Source organism: Taudactylus pleione, unplaced genomic scaffold (genome assembly GCF_031769625.1).
Source record: "Taudactylus pleione unplaced genomic scaffold, aTauple2 ptg000726l, whole genome shotgun sequence".
Lineage (NCBI taxonomy): Eukaryota > Metazoa > Chordata > Amphibia > Anura > Myobatrachidae > Taudactylus > Taudactylus pleione.
Genome location: NW_028285128.1, coordinates 6,604,050 through 6,624,145, shown reverse-complemented (window position 1 = coordinate 6,624,145; position 20,096 = coordinate 6,604,050). Strand labels below are relative to the sequence as shown.

The 20,096-nt window shown below is 40.2% G+C and overlaps 2 protein-coding genes across 8 annotated transcripts in view; one reads left to right on the top strand and one right to left on the bottom strand.

The window, feature by feature from the left end:
• CENPP (centromere protein P) overlaps nucleotides 1-20,096 on the top strand; it is a 475,725-nt gene that overhangs the window by 297,925 nt on the left and 157,704 nt on the right. The gene's annotated exons all lie outside the window — the stretch shown is intronic.
• Nucleotides 1-20,096, bottom strand: part of ECM2 (extracellular matrix protein 2) — a 38,735-nt gene that overhangs the window by 915 nt on the left and 17,724 nt on the right. For 3 of the 4 annotated variants that reach the window (XM_088456863.1, XM_088456865.1, XM_088456866.1), the window contains 6 exons: nucleotides 15,560-16,261; nucleotides 14,869-14,984; nucleotides 13,093-13,228; nucleotides 11,023-11,180; nucleotides 2,528-2,667; nucleotides 1,250-1,576 (listed from right to left, as the gene is read on the bottom strand). In XM_088456863.1, coding sequence (XP_088312989.1) covers nucleotides 1,250-1,576; nucleotides 2,528-2,667; nucleotides 11,023-11,180; nucleotides 13,093-13,228; nucleotides 14,869-14,984; nucleotides 15,560-16,261 — 1,579 coding nt within the window. The remainder of the gene's footprint in view (nucleotides 1-1,249; nucleotides 1,577-2,527; nucleotides 2,668-11,022; nucleotides 11,181-13,092; nucleotides 13,229-14,868; nucleotides 14,985-15,559; nucleotides 16,262-20,096) is intronic. The other variant, XM_088456864.1, reaches the window with a different exon arrangement.

Here is a 20,096-nt window from a genome sequence, read left to right as displayed (position 1 = left end):
CAAAAGCAAATGTCACTATACCAGTCTATTCAGATCACATAAATATATTCATATTTATTATAAACTACCTAAAATATTTGTACAACAATGCATGACTCCCAGCAAGATAAGATAATCTAACAATTATTGGTTATTAGTGTATATATATATAAAAACACGGCAAAAGACATCCAAATAAGATTATCCACTCCCTTTCGCATTCAAATAGGATAATGTCCAAAATGTTAAATATCCTCAGGGCCCCCATAGGTCTATGCCCCCCACCACCACCCTCCAGACCCGCACTACTTACCGCCTCCTGAGCCTGGCACGCCTCTCCCTCTCTCCTCACTGAAGGTGGTATGAGGCATGGCCATGGTCCGGGGATGTCATCATAGCCACGCCTCCTCCCAGCTTCTAGTGAGAGACGTATCAGAGGAGATCCAATGTCGTTTTTAATCAGGCATCGGTAGCGAGCCAATCGAAACTCGCGGAGCTGCTGGTCCGCAAGTTCCTATAGGGTCGCGACCGGTGCCTGATAAAAATAACATCAGCACTGTACTTGGCAGGGTGAAGGTGGTTGCTTGCTGGGCCGACGGGCCCCCTAAGCCGCCCGACCCAATAGCAAGCACACACCTTGCACCCTCTATAGTTACGCCACTTTAGCCAGGTACAGTATGATCCCTCAGAGTAGTGATCGTACATACCTAGGTGATCTCTCAATCTAAGAATAAGCTACTGTAGGTGGCATCCCACAGCCCAGTACCAATATCATCTCTTTTAATAACAATTAGGATAGTGATTAGCTAGAATAGATTTTTCAGTATAGCCATTAGCTACACGTGATATTCTAGTTATTAGCTAGGTCAATTCTCAGTAAGGTATGACTTCACACAGTAAATAGGTGTGTTCTCAGTATGTCCATATATGTATGTGCAATCTATTTATTGTGTTTATCTGGGTCTAATTTCTTAGTATGGTAATTATTTTGACATGATCTCATCATTATGATTAGTCAGGTGTGTTCTCTCAGTATGGTCCTTGGCTAGGTCTGATTTCTAAAAAGGTGAGGAATAGACCTCTCATTAACCAATTATGATCTTCATTTACTGTGAAGTTATAATGTCATGGGGAAATTGTTACTGTTTTTCTTTTTTTTAGATTATTTTTATTTACTATTTAACTCTGGGAACCATAGCAGGTCTGTACTCTTTATTTAATACTCGCACCACAGATGACATATTAGATTGATTACAAATGTAATTCTTACTTGATTTTATTGTTGTTCAGTCTCAGAATATGGAGTTCTCTCATATCTTCCATTCCAACTGGCACACTCGTCAGTTCATTATAATCGAGAAATATTTCTCTTAATGAGTGATATGTCCCATGAAATGAAATTGGGTCTATTCCATCATTGCAGAGTTTGTTTAAAGACAGGTAGAGATATTCCAGCCCCGGATTCAGGTGTGCAAACACATAGCCTGGAATCCTCTCAATCTGGTTCCCTACCAGCACAAGGTGCAGTAAAGACGTGGGCAGGTGTGATGGCACATGATAAAACTTGTTGTAGGATAGATCTATCGATTCCAGGTTCCTTTTCAAAAGAGAAAATACAAATTAGATCATGAACATTGTGTATCTACATTGTTGAATTATGGGGAGTGCCGGCGATCAATGTCCTTCTTTACTTTTTATTTATCTATTTTATATAAAATATTACTACAGAATGTTACTTTCATGTCTTGTTTTATGTTCTCTCAGTCTCAATTATTTAACTGGCTTCTTACGCTATTACTACTTTGCATACTGTATTTGTTACAGTCACCATGGACATGATCAAGGATTAACAATGGGGCGAATGGAGCTACAGGTCCTGGCCCCCACATAAAAAGGCTCATTATCATGACAACATGAGGATGACCAGCTGACTGTTAGCCATAGAGTCAGACATATATAATAGGTTTTTAAAATTGTCTTTTTAGTTTTCTCTCAAAATTCTGCAATTTTTCATTATGTATTTAGGGAGACATTGGGGTTGATGGTATAGGGGGCGTGCACACCCACACATCATAGGTCACAGCTCATCCCCTTCTCAGTATAGGCCTTTGAACATGTGGTTCTTAATCCCTGTCCTGGATATGAGATGTGTACTCAAGTTTGGTTATAGGAGGTCATGTGACCAAGAGACTCATAGGAACCCATATAAGGTATGGATTTAACAAAAAAAAAAAAAAATCCACCTTAAACAGATTTTGGCCAATTCATTGTTTCTAGTGTCATTGGCACTGACAGTGGGGCATTTATAGTGATCTAAGTACTCGCGTCAGCTGGTGCACCCATTCAGCCGGTCACTATTACTTTCCATTTATTTTACGATTTGGTGCTTCCTAGCTCCAATAATAAACATAATCTTTTCAATGGCTAACTTGGTTTTAAATGTAATATGAAGAGATACAAAGACATATATCCAGGTAGTAACAGCATACGATTTATTTTAAATGTGGGTCATAGTCTAGTGAAGCAATTTACGGCAGTTCTTACTTACTCATGTAGAATCCAGGCTAAAGGAGCTATTCTCGTCTCCTCCAGCTTGTTATATCGTAACACTATAGTATTGAGATTGATTGTTTGGTTAAAGGAGGTTTCCAAAATCTCCTCAATCTCATTGTTTTCGAGGTAGAGCTCCTTAAATAAAAAGAAATAGCTAAAAGTATTTAAGGAAGCAGTGACTGAAAAACATTTAGGATCATCTCCACCATTCTGCCAATTAATAATTATATATAGATAGGGGAAGGGGGAGGTAGGGAAGGATTGATTACACAGGAATATTGGTGGGTAAGAAAGATCGTTATAAAGCAATAGGGATAGAAGGTGCACCCTAGGAATAAATTGTGTATATCAGAGAGGAGAGAAAAAGGACTCCGTATGTGGGGCACACTCCTATAGAATTAACAAGCTATAAAAAATAAATTTTATTGATATTCATTAAAAAAGGGAAAAGAGAAAAGAATGGCCAAAAACACCTATCAGGTTTGAACAATACAAACAAATCTCCAATCGTAGGAGATACACTGCAATATTACTGCAATTTGTGTTATATTTTTTCCATAGTTGTGTATATATATATATATATATATATATATAATATAGCATATATCAATGTAGGTATTCAGGATTGCCTCTAAGCAGATTCCTGCTATGCAATCATCTCAATTGTTGTTGTATGTTTAGTCAAAAACTATGGAATAAGTATATATCACATGTGAATATCTTTCAAAGCCCACAGTACAGGACATTTAGTGTTGAAATATACAAATTTGAATGTAATCGGCAATCACAATTGTTTCCTGTGTATATTGAAATATATATAACAATTGGTGATCACAGTTGTTTCATATATACATATATATATATATATATATATATATATATATATAGCATTTAGCAATGCAGGTATTCAGGATTGCCTCTGAGCAGATTTCTGCTAGGCATCCATTCTCAAAAAGAGGACTAAGCAGTGAATCTTCCTAAGTGCAGTAGCAGCAATAAAACACATGCATTTTAAAGTGAAATAAGCACACACACATATATATATATATATATATATATATATATATGCAGTATGCACGGGAAGCAATCGGGAAGCCGACTGCCTATATACCGACAGCCGGCTTCCCGACTGTCTTATCCCGGCAAGGGTGTAATGCCGGGCGTCTAGATGTAGACGCCTGCATTTCCCCGACGCCGGGAGACCGGCGCCCGGCATCACGATCGTAGTGATGCCAGGCGCCGCGAGTGGACAGCCGCGGGGGCGGAGAGTTAGGTTTATGGCTCCCGGGGGGGATTTAGAGTTAGGCACCCCCCCCCCCCGGGAGGGTTAGGGCTAGGCTAGGGGGAGGGAGGGTTATGGTTAGGCACCCCCGGGAGGGGACTTAGGGTTAGGCACCCCCCCGGGGGACTTAGGTTTAGGTAGTGGGGAAGGGGGTGGTTAGGGTTAGGCACTTGGGGGGGAAGTTACCTATCCACGATCGGGATTTCCAGCGCTGTCGGGCTTCCGCTGCGTCGCACTCTGCTCCTGTCGGGCTGCCGCTGACGGCGGTATTTCATACCCATTCCGTATGCACACACATAGCACTTAGCAATGCAAGTATTCAAGATTGCCTCGAAGCAGATTCTTGCAATGCAATCATCTCAATTTGTGTTGTATATTTAGTCAGTGCCTATAGAATATATATATATATATATATATATATATATATATATATATTAGGGATGTGCAGGCTCGGATAGGTTCGAGTTTGCACGTGGAGTTCGGATTTTTCCCTCAAAAAAAACGGAACTCAGAAAGAGGCAAAACGTCATCTTGCATGGACGAACATCATCATTCCTGGACAAAAGTCCATATATATATATATATATATATATATATATATATATGTCTTGTTCATATCTTTCAAAACCCACAAGGCAGGATATTTAGTATTGAAATATACAATTTAGCATGTAATCGGCAACCACAATTGTTTCCTGTGTATATTGAAATATATATAACAATTGGTAATCACAGTTGTTTCTTATATATATATATATATATATATGTATATATATATATATATATATATATATATATATATATACAGGTTGAGTCTCCCATATCCAAATATTCCGAAATACGGAATATTTTTCGCATGACTGAGAAAGTGAAACCTATGCTTTCTGATGGTTCAATGTACACAAACTTTGTTTAAAGCACAAATTATTAAAATTATAGTATAAAATAACCTTCTGGCTGTGTGTATAAGGTGTATATGACACAAATCATACTTGCCTACTTTTGAAAACTAGTTTCAGGGAGATTATAGTCGGTCGTAGCGTGCGCAGCGCGACGCGCTGTTGAGCTGTGTGCCATGCTCCGCCAAAACGAGTGTCTATCTTTATTAAGGTGTACACTGCTGGAGGGGTGTATCTTGCACCACCTATAAAGGGTCTAGTAACACCCAAGGGGCATGTCTAGCACTATTTTAATGTCTTTAATCCCCTTCTCATAATGTTACATCCAATAAGCTAAATATTCTTCAAATGTTTTACCCATTCTATCCAGATATCATCATATCTCCCATCCCATGTAAACTGCAAACCTGCCTGAAATTGGTTGGAAGAGTGGTGGTGGGGGATATGTTTACGTTTTATATATTCAGGATTCTTGGTGGGTCCCACAGGGATCTTATCACAAGATCCCTGTGGGATCCACCAAAATTCCTAAATATATAAAACCTAAACACATCCTCCACCACCACTTGTTAGTAATTGCATTAGAATGTATACAAATAGACACCAGTGAATGCTTGCAGCAGTTACACATGGGTCGGCATTCCTCAAGACAAAAACTTACTTTAGGGTTGTTGTTGTTGTTGTTGTTCTCATGGGTTCTGGTATCTTCAGCATGCATCATAGAATATTTCTCCATCTTGTCTGGCTTCTCTTCCTGGTTCCATTGACATCCGAACTGCAATGCTTCAGAGAGCAGGGGATCCGGCCAGGTTGTGCGGAGAAGGATTCGTAGACAGCAGCATTGGCTCTGCTGCTGCAGGCCGGCAATTTATTAGGTAGCCCAATATTTATGCCACCAGCCCAGGGGGCAGATAAATTTCGGACCAGCCCACCCCTGCAGTAGAGAAAGGAGCGAAGTGGAACAGTGCTGCCTGTGCACTACTATACTACATACCACAGTTTACATGAGGGCAGAGCTCTCCACAAGCCCTTCAATCACTTAATTGATGGTCAGTGGGTGAGCAGTGTAGAAATGCCTCACTCTTCCAGGTCCTCCCCTCTCCATCTCCATACCAGGACAGCATGCAGCGCCAGATGCCAAGATTAGGGTGTGCCTGAGCACAGTTGGCACCCCCCATAAACATGCCAATGCTACTGGGCAGGTGGCGAGGTGGCCACCACAGAGTTGTGTGTAGCGGTGGCCGCCTCGCCAGCTGCCCAGCAGCATACCACCTGTAATAGTGTGTCCTTGCATATACATATGTTAAAATTGTATAATGACTTTAACATAAATATAGTATAGTGGCTGTTATTGTATAATTTTTATATTTACTGTGTTTTGTCCCTGTGCTGTGCCACTTTCTTGTGTGCAAATTCCCCCCACCCGTGAAGGGGTCAATGATTTTCCCCAGCCAGTCAGACTGTTCAGTGTTAATGGGGCTTGTGGAGCAGGGTCTCCCTCACCGGACTCAAGATGGGGAGCCCTATTTGCCCGTTAGTGTGGCTGGAGGATGACAGACCATAAGGGGTGAGCGACAGTAGCAAGTGGGTCTGGCGTGAATAGAGCCATCGTGCACCGGGGGCTGAGGGGAAACTGTTAAGGGGATTGCACTGCAGACCTTTAGGGAGTCCTGTGGGAATGTTTAGAAAGGGGAGACCTGCACTGAGGGACTGACGGCGGCTGCCGTCAGCGCCGTGTTTTCAGAGGCAGCAGCGGAGCAGTGTAAGGAACTTCTCTGAAGTCTGACAGCAGCCGGTGTAGGAGGAGCCGGAGGCGGATCAGCGGAGGCCAGCACCAGCCATTCTTTCAATACCTCTATGGAAGCAGGTAGTCTGTAGGTGGGTGTGGGGGCGGATCAAGGCGGACTGGAGGCAGTGGAGGTGACGAGCGCCTGTCATCACTTCATAAACCTCGGTGCCAGTGGGAGATGCGGAGGCTGAACTAGGCGGGCTTCTCCTCTCAGGAGGCGGGGCGGCTTGTATTCATATTCCAGACGTCACGCATCAGGACGTTCTCTCATCCAGTACCTCTCCCATCCCGACTTGCGCATACGCAGTCCGGATTCCCTACAGGACAGTGGGGAATCCGGGGTTTTGTTAAACATTCCGGGGCAGCGGGAGACTCTGTAGTGAAGCGGGAGTCTCCCGCAGGAATCGGGAGGGTAGCCAACTCTGACAACAATGAATTTCATGTATGTACACAAACTTTTTTTGATGCACAAAATTATTAAAGATATAGCATAAAATGACCTTCAGGCTATGTGTATAAGGTGTATATAAAACATAAATGCATTCTGTGTTTAGATTTGGGTCCCATTCCCAAGATATTTAATTATTTTATGCAAATATTCCAAAATATGGAATATTCCGATATCCAAAATACCCCTGGTTCCAAGCATTTTGGATATGGGAGACTCAACCTGTATAGCATTTAGCAATGCAGGTATTCAGAATTTCCTCTGGGCAGATTCCTGCTATGCAATCATCTCAATTTGTGTTGTATATTTAGTCCAAAACTATGGAATAAGTATGCATATCATGTTCATATCTTTCAAAAACCAAAAGACAAGACATTTAGTATTGAAATATACAATTTTGAATGTAATCGGCAACCACAATTGTTTCCTGTGTATATTGAAATATATCTGACAATTGGTAATCACAGTTGTTTCTTATATATATATATATATATATATATATATATATACACAGCTTTTAGCAATGCAGGTATTCAGGATTGCCTCTGAGCAGATTTCTGCTATGCATCCATTCTCAATAGAAGAATAAACAGTGAATCTTCCTAAGTGTGGTAACAGCAATAAAACAAATGCATATTAAATTGAAATAAGCACTCTAAGAGGGGTATTCAATATGGGAGCGAAAAGTCCGTGTTGGACTTTGCGCTCCACATCGGAGCTTTTCCAGGGATAAAGTATCGGGCTCGCGCCCGCTTTATTCCCGTATTCAATATAAAAGCTACGATAACGCGAACCTGCGAAGTGGGATCTGCGAAAAAATACGAAATTTTCCTGGAATATATTGTAGGACCCCCCTAAAACTGTAAAAACATGGGTGATCACTATGGATACCCCCGTTTTAGCCTGCAAATGAAAGTCGGGGATTTAAATAGCGGCTGCAGGTGTTTTTTTCCCGACATTGAAGAATTGATGCAGAAGAGCACTTAGGTTATTTTTTCGTTTTTTTTAAGTGGTCCCATCAAATTTGGGGTACATGAAAATGGGTACTAGCATATTTTTAAGTCCCTAAAGTCTTTATTTAAAAATTCTGCAAATATGCACCTGCCGCTAATAGCCTATTCTAGAAAACACCTGCTGCATATTTGCAGAATAGCCCTTAACCTATTTCCCTATTTTTAAACACTTTTTTCCCATTTTTTTTTTTCACCCCAAATTTAAAATAATTTTTTTTGGGTGTCCCTATTTTTTTTTTAAACTTTTTTTGACAGTTTATTTTAAAATGACATTCCCAGGGATACAGGCTATTTTTTTAAGCCTGCACCCCTAAACCCCAATTCTGCACTTTTTTCGCCACCTATTCAGTGATGAAAAGTTATCCCCGTTTTTTTCAAAGACTTTTCGAACCTGCAAAAAGTCTTTGAAATTTAATACGGTGTAAAACCAAAACCAGCGAAAATGACGTCATCGGTGCGAAATTATCGCAAAAAAATGACTTTTCGCTCCATATTGAATACCTGTTTCAGTGCAAAAAAGGGGTGAAATAATAAATAGATAATAAATCATATGAAAGTGAAAAAAATACACACAATTAAAATTGCTATACACCACGGATAACCACAGTCATATATTAATTTTGGTAGTAGAGGCGTCCCTCTAGACTAACTATAACAAAATTATGATAGATATAGATGAAAGAGTTGTGTACTTATACACCTGGGATCTGCTATTTCCTGTCTTATAAATATACAGAGGCCAGGAAATGAGAGTCCCCGGTACTGGCACAATGAAGTAAGATAAGGTGTTTCTGCTTTTAAAGCCAATTCACACCGTTGTCCTTGTTGGCTAACAGAAGCGCAGCGCTTCCTTGACAAAGCCCTGGCGAAACACGTGTCGGCCAGCCTGCTGGGGGTTCCTCAGTGCACACTCTGGACCCCCGCACCACGGTTACCACATATGAATGGAGACTAAGTATCAGGTATTTCCTTCTACTCCCTACTGCTCTCTCATTACTGCCAGCCGCCGGGACTCCCTGTGCTGCTGTTAGGCAACAGGGACAACGGTGTTCACACCTGATAGGTGTTTTTGGCCATTTTTTTCTCTTTTCCCTTTTTTAATGATTATCAATAAAATTAATTTTTTATAGCTTGTTAATTCTATAGGAGTGTGCCCCACATACAGAGTCCTTTTTCTCTCCTCTCCAGTTAATAATTATAGGCAGTGTAAACCATCCCCAGTTATTGTTTTGGCAGTGCGGTCATCTATAACTTTGTTGGAGTGAGTCCTCCATACACAGAGGTAGCAACAGTGCCACTGACAAAAATCAATGCAAAGCACAATTACTTACCTTGTAAATAGACTAATAATATAATATACTTTAATATAAATGGTTTACCGTTAAGATCCCACTCTTTGAACCAGAATAGTGGAAACTAAACCATACTAATCATAGATTCCTAGCAGTGTCATATAGTGAAAAAAAATGTCCAAAACAAATGTTAAATGTGACCATGGGCTTTAGTCTAATCCAGGGGTGGGGAACCTTTTTCTGCCAAGGGCCATTTTGCAGGCCACGCCCTCTCCGTGTGATGTCAGACTGGGACGGGGCCACAATCGCCAGTGATTACAGCAATGCCTGGAGCATCCTGAGGATGCTCCGGGGAGCTGTAAGGGCAGCGGTGTGACCGTCTGAAGAGTCCTAAGGATGCTCTAGGCGCTCCTGCTGCATAGATTCTGGGCGCAGGGTGCCATTTTAGGCACCCTGCCATCCAGATGAGGCTAGCAGAAAAAAGCTCAGAGGGCCAGACCAAATGATTCCGGGGGCCTTATCCGGCCCCCGGCCTGAGGTTCCCTATCCCTGGTTTAATCCAAGGAGCATAAAGTGATAGATTTACTAAAAGGGCAGATTTTGGTGGCAGTTTTCACCCGCCATCCATCATGGGCACCTCCAAACCGCTGGATTTACTATATCGGCGGTTATTTATTAAAATAAGTTTGTACAAAATAAGGTTTAATTTGATTAACAGAGCAATATTAATTATGTCAAAAGGGCAATATTAATTAATTGTTAACTGGTGTTATAAACAAATGATTTATGAAGGTGGCAACATTTATTTTTGTATGATGTGGCCACCATTTATAGAGCCATAAATTAATAAATGTTGCCCCTTTATAAATAATTTTTTTACATCAATTAACATTATGTGAGAGTATTATTATTGTTATTTTCCTCCTTAATCAATACATAATGATTGCCTTTATTAAAAGGACATAAGAGTCCTCAACTTCTTTTTGGCCAGATTACTCAAATAACATGGTTTTTAAGCTGTCTCCCCATTCACAACAACTTCTGTTGTATGGCGCATTGTACCTGTGGTTTTCCGGCAGCTGTCAAAACCACAACTTGATAAATCTGGTCAGTTCTATTTTATAATAGAGGAAAATCAGGATTGTGATGTGTCTGATGGTGGTTTGTAGCGGTTTTTCATCGGTTTTAACTTTAGTAAATCCGGTAGTTTTAATAAACTACCGTTTAGTAAATCTGTCCTAATGTGTATTCCTCCAGCTCATCTTAGAATATTGTAATTATGGCCCACACCAAGACAGAATGCAGCGAATCATAACAGTATGTTGTGGGGGTAAGGACACAATGGATTGGTTTGCTGCACCATGTCCCATCCCCCCCCCACACACACACACACACACACCTCCCACATAGGCCTCCCCCTCCCGGAAGGAGACACAATGATATTGACCTTGAATTTAAGTTTGTCAGTGATGTCAGAATACTTCCCCTCTCTTCCGCCATGCCTAGTACTCTGCATTCTAAAGTATCCATGACAAAGCTACAGCACTACCCATCATATATATGCTGTTTAAACAAAAAAATAAATGGTTTAGTAAGTAGGAATAAATTACTAACGCAATAAAAACTACCCAAATCTAACATTTGAGAAAAATCATTACATTATGAACGGGTAAAGCTTACATCCTGAAGTACTTTGGCCGAGAGAACGAGGTTGCAAATAAACATGTTTTAGATTCCTGAATAGAGAGTACATGGAGGGCTGTTTACCTCAATAGATGCTGGCAGTCCTTGCGGTATGGTCCGGAATTTGTTTCTGCCCAGACGCAGATAACTCAAATGCTGCAGTGGTTTGAAAGTCAGCGGACTGACATTGGTCTCACTTAGCTGATTGCCTTCCATTTCCAAAGTTACCAGATTCTTCAGATCTAAAATGTAGGAAACATGTAGCATATTATCAGCAGACATTTCAGTTTCTTCCATATAACCTGTTAATGTTTAACATGACCCCAACAATGAAAGTGATACCGTCATTAATTTGAGGGTGGTTCAGTAAATAAGGTAACAAGACCCCTAACGTTTGTAATGTTCTCTATTTCATTCTAATTTCCCACGAGGCCAGAGCAGGTAGACCACTGCTTCCCCTCACGGCCATTAGACTGCGACTCATACCAGTCATACTGTCCCAACATCACTTGTAAGAAGGCGGGGCTGGTGGAAACATGGTCAAATATTGAGGTGAGTAGTGTGATCAGATTTCTGTGTCTAAAGGGCACATCAGCAGCTGAAATTTTTTGGCAACTTATCGAGGTGTATGGTGATAGCGTGTTGTCATGGAAACTGGTTTGGGTTTGATGCACTGCAGGACAGACGTTCAAGCCAGGCCACACTCAGCCAACTGCATGCATGAGTTGTTACTGCGCTGCCATTAGAAGGTACTGGACCATCCTTCCTACAGCCCTGGCCTTTCCATCTCTTTGGACCATTGAAGAAGGCAATTCACAACCGATGGTGAAGTCATCAAGTCCTGTCTTCAGGCGCTTGACAATGGTTTTTTCTATGCCAAGATAGATGCCCTGGTGTACTGTTGGAACAAATGCTTAGACAAGTAAAGGGACTATGTGCAAAAATAATCTGTACCAAAACCAAACTACTTATTATAGGTATATAGTATGTACGAGCTGAATACACTTACGCAAAGGGAGGTCTTGTTACCTTATTTATTTACCCACCCACGTAGTACATTTTCCTTTATTAGCGTCCATTTTCTGTTATCCTACATACAGTATAACTCTTGCTCTGACTGAGTAACATTGATTTTGATGTACGTACTATAAGTCAACATGTTCAAATAGGGTAAGGTATGTTTACTAAAATTAGTCCTCCTTAGCATTTGCGTACCTCCTAATTGACCTAGTTTAGACAGGGCAGTCCCAATTTGAGGGGACTGTCCTGCCAATCAGTATGTTTTTTTCCAACTCCTGTGAACATGGCTGGTATGTCACTCACCACTGATTTGTATGAAACAATTTGGGGTTGTTTTCGGAGGAGTAGAGATTTTTGAAAGGCTTGGGATGTTCATGGGGGCAGCCCTGACAGTCACCTGCACTGCAGCAGCCCCGGCTCCCTCTGCTTTCTAATCTTCCCAGCCAGCAGTGAGTCATGGACGATCCTTAGGATCACCCACCACATGCTGCCGGTTAGTCTTCTCTTCCGGTTAGTCTTCTAACCCTACCCCTAACCCTCCCTCCCCGCATCCTAAACCTAACCTTCCCCCCATAGTGCCTAAACCTACCCCCGCAGCCTATACCTAACCCTTCCCCACTAGTGCCTAACCATAAAACTCTTCCCCACTAGTGCCTAACCCTCCTTCTAGTGCCTAATCCCTAACCCTTCCCCTAACTACCACTACTTACCATCGGGATGCCGGCGCTGGGATTCTGACTGGTGTCGGGATTCCGGCACCGGCATTCTGAGTGCCGGGATTATGATTGCATCCCTTCAAAAAATGTATACAGTATATACTTAACATAAAGGTTTTTTTGTTAACTGTATAAAACTTTTTTTTTTTTTTTTGCTATGGGCAACATCTCCACTTGAAAAGAAAAACCCGCAATTTAGTAATTATACCCCATAATATGAGATGAGGGACAGCAGTTTCATAGATGACGCAGCTGACAGTGTGCCTTGTATAAGTGACATGCAATTAGTCTACTTTCCAATATGGCTGTGCATAATTATTACCTGCATATGTGACTGCCAAATTCCTCACAAACCGATAAGAACATCAATCAACAACTGGGGGACTTTTGCAGTAATAGGAGGAAATAGTGATAATACCTGTTAGACTGTCTTCATTAAGGCTTCCAAGTTTATTTTCATTAAGTTTAAGCTCCTCTAAAGTAGATGGCAATTCAGGTGGGATCTGGACAAGTAGATTTCCATCCAAGTACAGACGTTTCAAATTCCTCAGTGACTTTGAAGCGAGACAGATTAACAATCTTTGGTTTACCATGTCACTCGCATTCAGAGATACAATTACAAGACTACAGTAGAGACTAATGTGTTTAGCATGTTGGTTCTGCAGGAAATCCATGTGACAGCTCCATTTTTCATGGTCAAAGTTTTAGTAAATGTAACAGTGATTCCGCCTACAAATCATGACCATGTCTTTTGGAGCTGAGAGAGTACACATTATTTTTGGGTTTGTGCTGTCATAAAAAATATAAACGTTTCTATGCCTAGTGATAACTACACATTTATGCTTCTGGTTACTGCATTATTATTATTATTATTATTATTATTATTATTAATGTTGATTAAATAGTTGTAGAGCTTTTTTCTGTTACAAGAAGGAAGCTTCTAATAATGGAAAATGTTTCAGTTCAAAAACTGTTATATAGGAGACCTGTACATACTGAGCAGATTGACACTGTATCTTTTTATTTTTAGCAAAGTTATATTTACTACATCTTAGCACTGGACTTGTTCATTTTGATACAGTTGCTATAATGATGAATAGGAAATTTGCTTACATTGTGACAATGTGTTATTTTATTAAAAAATTAATATTTTAAATATAACTAACAAACTATAGGGTCCATTTATTTAGCTGCGAGGGTAGTGAGCTGTCGGTGGAAATGCTGGCAACGGTACCACAACTCGCCTCCCTCGTGGCCTGATCTCACTCCAGACTTGCAGATTTTTGTACACAGCCCTATGGGGCAGTGATAAAAAAAATTAACCAGTCCAGAGGTACCGTAAGTGCAGCATATAGTCGCACTTACTTGGGCCACATGCTGACTCACAACCAATTTAATTGACCCTTATATATGGCGTTTACTTACAGTACGCTAGGTAATTATTGAAAGCTTGTCTGGTGTTTGCACTGATCTTATTTATCTTCTATTTACTTGTATTTACAATGCTAGCCATTTAGGTTGCAACAGAATTCAATTCTCAATCAAAGAGGTTAAAGTCTTCTATACAGATTTATTATGCCTGTGTTATGCTTACCATACGGCCAACAATGAATTGAGCATGCGCCATTTTTCTGTGTTAATATGTTCCTAACTCTGAATGAGGAGAGAGAGAAAGTGAAGAAATGTTGACTTCTGGATTACTTATATCCTTCTGAATGGTGAAATGTATGTAAATGCAAAGTCAGTGACAGAACTACTGCCAGAGCAGCCACTATAGCCGCTGTGGATGCCGGCAGTGAACTTGGAGATGCTGGTCCATCTGCTATGGACTGATCACTGAGTACTGCACCCTGAAAATAGTGTATCATACTCCAGGTTTGGCTGGACCCTTACATGCTTATGCATACTGCACATATCTGTTTTAATGTGTCTAGTTCCAGTATATGGTGTCTGTATTCAGATTGATTCTTGTGTGAGTTTTACCCATAGGGTGAAGTTGTGTGTGTGTGTGTGTGTGTGTATGTATGTATCTATCTGTGTATGTATATATACATATATTTACTGTGTGCAATATATATATATATATATATATATATATATATATATATTTTGCATATTCTCTTAATAATTTTATGCATGTTATTATTATACAATAGTAATTTAGTTTTCTTAGTGATATTCTCAAGTTACTTACCTTGAATGCAAGTGGATCTATACCTGTAGACATAAGTTTGTTCTTGCTAATGTCAATCCTTTCTAGATTAGGCATTCCATTGAATGCTTCTTTCGGAATGGATGTAATAAAATTGCCTAAAATATATATAAAAAAGATGGGTTTTTTGTTTTGTATGATTGTGCACTTATCTGAGTTAATTACGTTGATTTTTAACACTATAAATGTAACTTTTTCTTCAAGCCTAATTGCAATTTATATGCTTACTGCGTGTTATAGAGCAATACTCTGTAAAAAAGCCCATGTAAAGTATCATAGGATAAGACTTTAAAGGCACCAGAGGATCATCCAGTTGAAAGCCTAAGTGAATCTGTATCATATTTAATACAAGGAAAACTTAAAAAAAAAGTGATTTTATTATTAGTCTTTATTTTTATAGTTTCATAAATATATTTGCATTTATGGTATAGATTGTGTGCTACATTATTTCCTTGTATCTGTGTATCCTTGTGGACCATGCATTCTCCAACAATATACCACTTGAAGTCATGCATTAATATTTCTTATTAAATGAAACAATGGCACTGAAATTCCTCCACTATACTGATCCCTGCTTTGCTCAAAGAACCCTGTCTTCGCCTAGATGTAACTACTCCCCCACTTTGCACAGATACCCTCCCATTTCTTGTAATACAACACTTCTACTGCTTACCTAGAAGATCAAGGCTCTTCACATCAGGGTCTGAAATAGGGGGGATGCCTGTTAGTTTAGCATTGGAACAGCTAACTGTGATCTCTGATATGAAGCAACCAGGAGGCAGTGGCGGATGATGGATATCTGTAGGTCGGCGGGAACCTGGTATACGTCTCCTTGGTACTCTGAAGACATCACCTCTTATGATATTGTTCTCATCATCATCATCTTCATGATCATCATCATCATCATCGTCATCTTCTAGGTCAAGCTCTTCTCTTTCTCTTTGTTTTCGTTCCCTTACTAACCGCGCTACCTCCTCTTCCCTGTCTTGCTCTTCTTTTCTCTTTCTTTCCTCTTCTTTCTTCTTCCTTTTTTCTTCTCTCTTGCGTTGTTCTTCCTCCTCCATCCTCAGCTCCTCTTCTTCGTTGGCCCTTCTTCTTTCTTCCTGCATCCGCTCTTCCTCTTCAGCTGCCATCTCCAGCTTTCTCTTCTCCTTTTCCTGACGCTGTTTCTGCTCTTTTTTCTTTATTTTCTTCCGCTTCTCTGCATTTATCCTTTCTTCTTCTCTGCTATTCTCTTCTAATTCCTTTCTAAGAAGCTCATCCATTTCTTCTTGGGTACGTGGTGACTTGAGAAGAACCACATCATTGGGATCATTTGGTTCTGGAGAATCACCAGAAAATTGAAGTGTATTGTCCACTGAAATACGGTTAAGCACTTGGAATAGAAAGGTGACCCAAATGAAGATAGGAGAAGAAGAAAGAATATAGTAATAGAAGTCATGTTAGTATTGTTTAACATTGTTTCCACAAACTCAGTTTATTTTTTAAGTAAATTTACTTCTGTATGTAAAACAGGATTAATTAAATCTAGGCCAAGTTGATAACCTGAGATGAGCTTGTTCTATTATAGAGGAATTTTTTGGAGAGAAACATTTGTTTGTGATGCGTAAAGACTATTGCCACACATATGCTTGGCTTATAATTAATGTTACATTTTACATATATGTAAAAAAACACACATACGCAATCACACATGTGGATACATACATTAAAGGTGGGCTGCACACATCTGCATCTGTGTGTCAGAAGTTCTGTTCTTCAGTTTCTATGCTCAGTCTTCTGTTTGAAGGCACTCTAGCAACTTCTATATGTGCATGTTCTAGGCCTGTGGTTTGTGCTTGTGTGTATTATACACACACAGTAGCTGCAGAACCTGTCACTGGCTGTTGTTATTTTACAAGGATCTCAATGATGTACTTAGGAGATTTCGGAAATGGGAACGGCTTCATAAATTTTTTATGGGAGAAATTGAATCTGGGTAAATATTATAAATATTGGTAGCCCAATAATTAGGAAACGAATTATCTAATTCGAAAGCATGCAATAATATGAACGCTATGGGATTTACATTTTCATGGAACCATGGGGGGGGATGTATCAAGCCTTGGAGAGAGATAAAGTACCAACCAATCAGCTTCTAACTGTCATTTTACAGGTTGTGCTTGAAAAATGACAGAAGCAGATTGGTTGGTACTTTATCTCTCTCCAAGGCTTAATACATACCCCCCTGTTTTCCAGTCTGGCTGGGAATTTGATGTCTCCCTTATTCATATACACATGTATACTACAAGCAGCACTCTTAAATGTCTCAATTTAAAAAAATCCAAATGTGTTGTACTGGTATGGTAGTATTTCCGTCCCGAAAATAACATTAGTGTGCACTGAGAAGTATTATATACCCAATTGAAGTTCATAACAAATAATCATTAATACCTCATTCCTGTGAGTGTTCTCTGATACCTATTCAGTGCAACCATACACATTGCCATTGCATTAGGTCTCATGATTCTATGTCAGAAAATCCAGAAAGGCTTTATAAAGTAGGTATCAGGATATAAAATACATAAAGGCAGCATAAAAACCAAGTGTAACATCCAAGCGCACCAATGTAAATATCTGTAATATTTGCTTCTGTAGCTTTACATCACCCCAGATCTGCCAATTTTGACACAGAACACACCAATGAGAGGGAGGGAGGAATTCAGTTAGCCACAGGGTTTAACCCGCGGCACATTAAACTGCAGAATCAGCATTTTAATGTGTGGGTAAACCCACTAATTCCGCATTTTACGTGGATCAATGGTTTAGCACAGGGAAAAGGCTACTTAATTGAATAGCTTTTCCCTGCGTGGTGCGATCAGTTAGCTGTGGGGGAATATCCTGCTGCTAATTGTTTTCCCCCGGAGTGTCAGCACGTGTAAACACTAATGCACAGTGCTGCCCCGTCACTTGCTAAACATGTGCATTGCTGGTATATAATGTATCATGTAAAAATACTATCTTCATGTACTAACGTCTGAAAATTTGATGCATCCATTAAACATTCTTAGATCACAGCAGATCATTATATAATCACTGGAATAGATTCCAATACTATGTAGTATCAATAACATTGGTATTGCACATACCATTCATATAAAACACACTACTACTATCCAAAAAGAATGGCAAAGTGAAACCAATTTAAATACAAACATACTGGTGCCGAATCAGATTTCAATCCAAGTCCACTACGCTTAAGCTGGGTACACACATTACATATATATTGGCCGATCAATTGATCGGCCCATATATCTGGTGCCTATCGGCCAGTGCGTATCAGCGATATGTCTGTGAACGACGTTGTTCACAGACATATCGCGTTGGCTGTGCTGTACAGCCGATGGCAGATATCTCTGTCCATCGGCAAGTGTGTACCCACCTTTACACTTGCTTTGCAAATATACACCTGTGTTCATCCGTTTTAAGTATCTCTGCGAAAGCACTGACTTTATCTGTATTCTTGGTATAATAACCCTCATCATTATCAATGTGCGCGTGCACCAGCCCTATACTTGCTGCAAGAGATGTGTCTGAAAACAAATGGATGTCTGCATGCTCACAACTCAACATAGGGCCTGATGCAGCTTGGATCGCAGTTGCTAATACACATGCAGTCGGCCGATTGTTGCTTAATGCGCATGCGTATGCATCACAGTGCGCGAACCGGCCACTGCGATCGGGACTGCGATTGCAGTGACTACACAGACCCATCGCAGAGTGATTGACAGGAAGTACTGTTTGGGCGTCCTTTTGTAGTGCAGCATAGCAATCGCATTGAGTTAGCGTACGATCGCAGTTGAACTGCCTGCGTAATCGCAGCTGCGATCGCAATAGCGATCCTTGCTGAATTAGGCCCATAGATCACTATTCCATATATATGCCTTTGACATGCCCTTGCCAAGCATAACCTACATATAAACGCCCCATTACCATCCTATTACACCCATTCAACCACAATTGCAGATGCACCTGAGATACTTATGACTCAGAAATCACCAGTGGATGCGTATGCTCGGCTACAGAGTATGTGCAGTGCTAAAAACCACAAGTACATCCACAAATTGGACTAATGTGCAACTCTTTATCAGCCCTACTGATCTACATTGTTTATTATTAAATTAACATATAACATACAATAACTGATTACAGAGGACAGTAGTTTGAAGTCAGATCGATAAGTAGCTTGCATGCATTCTCTAACACCTTCAGTACTGTCAGGGTATTAGAAACGTTACATACACATTTGTAAATATTTCAAGATAATTCTCATTCTATTTGTATCTTCTATGTTGTGGCAATTTTCAGGATTGTTTATGACTACAAAAGAGATATATATACAATCACAGTTTGTAGGAAATAATGTTAATGTATTTCATGATGAAGATATCTTGAAGACCAGTTATGAAAGTGTGTAATCATACATTCAGACTGACTTGTTTCCCTTAGTGAGACACTGTAACCTCTTCATCGTCTTGGGAAGCCAGTCACGTTGGATCTGCATGTATGTGTGTGTCAGTTTACATTACCAGGAAAATGTTATACTTGAGTTAATGTGTTTCAGAGGTAGAAGTTATGAGAAAGCATCAAACATCCATTGAAGTATTTGTATTACTCATCACCTTCAAGGAGCAAAGCCTTATGTTACCTATGTCCACATCATAGCCTTAAAAAGAATGGAAAGTCTGTTACTAGTGAAATAATTATTTTTCACTTGACTTTGTATCTTTTATTATAGCACTATACTGTATATGTGAATTATGATAAACCTTAAATTTGTATATGCAAATTCCCAGGATACTAAGGGCCTCCATATGATGGGATCTGTACAGCACACTAAGATCAATTCAAATCAATGCACTTATTTGTCCTCAGATGCAGGGACGGTGCTACAGTTTGGCAGCTTTAGGCTGCTGCCTAAGGGCACCAGCCACTAGAGGGTGCTGCTGAGTCCGCCAGAAAAAAAAATTAAGGATGTCTCTTACAGTCCTGGTCGAGACTACTGATGACCAAGGCTGACGCAGGAACGCCCCCAGCACTGCGCACTCTCACTTATTAGTGCGGTAGTCCGCAGAAGTGGTGGCCGCCCCTTCCCTTTTTTCCAGTCCCCTCCTTTCCTCCAAGTGCCAGCCTGTCACTCATATAAGAAGCTCTGCCTCCCTAGACGACAG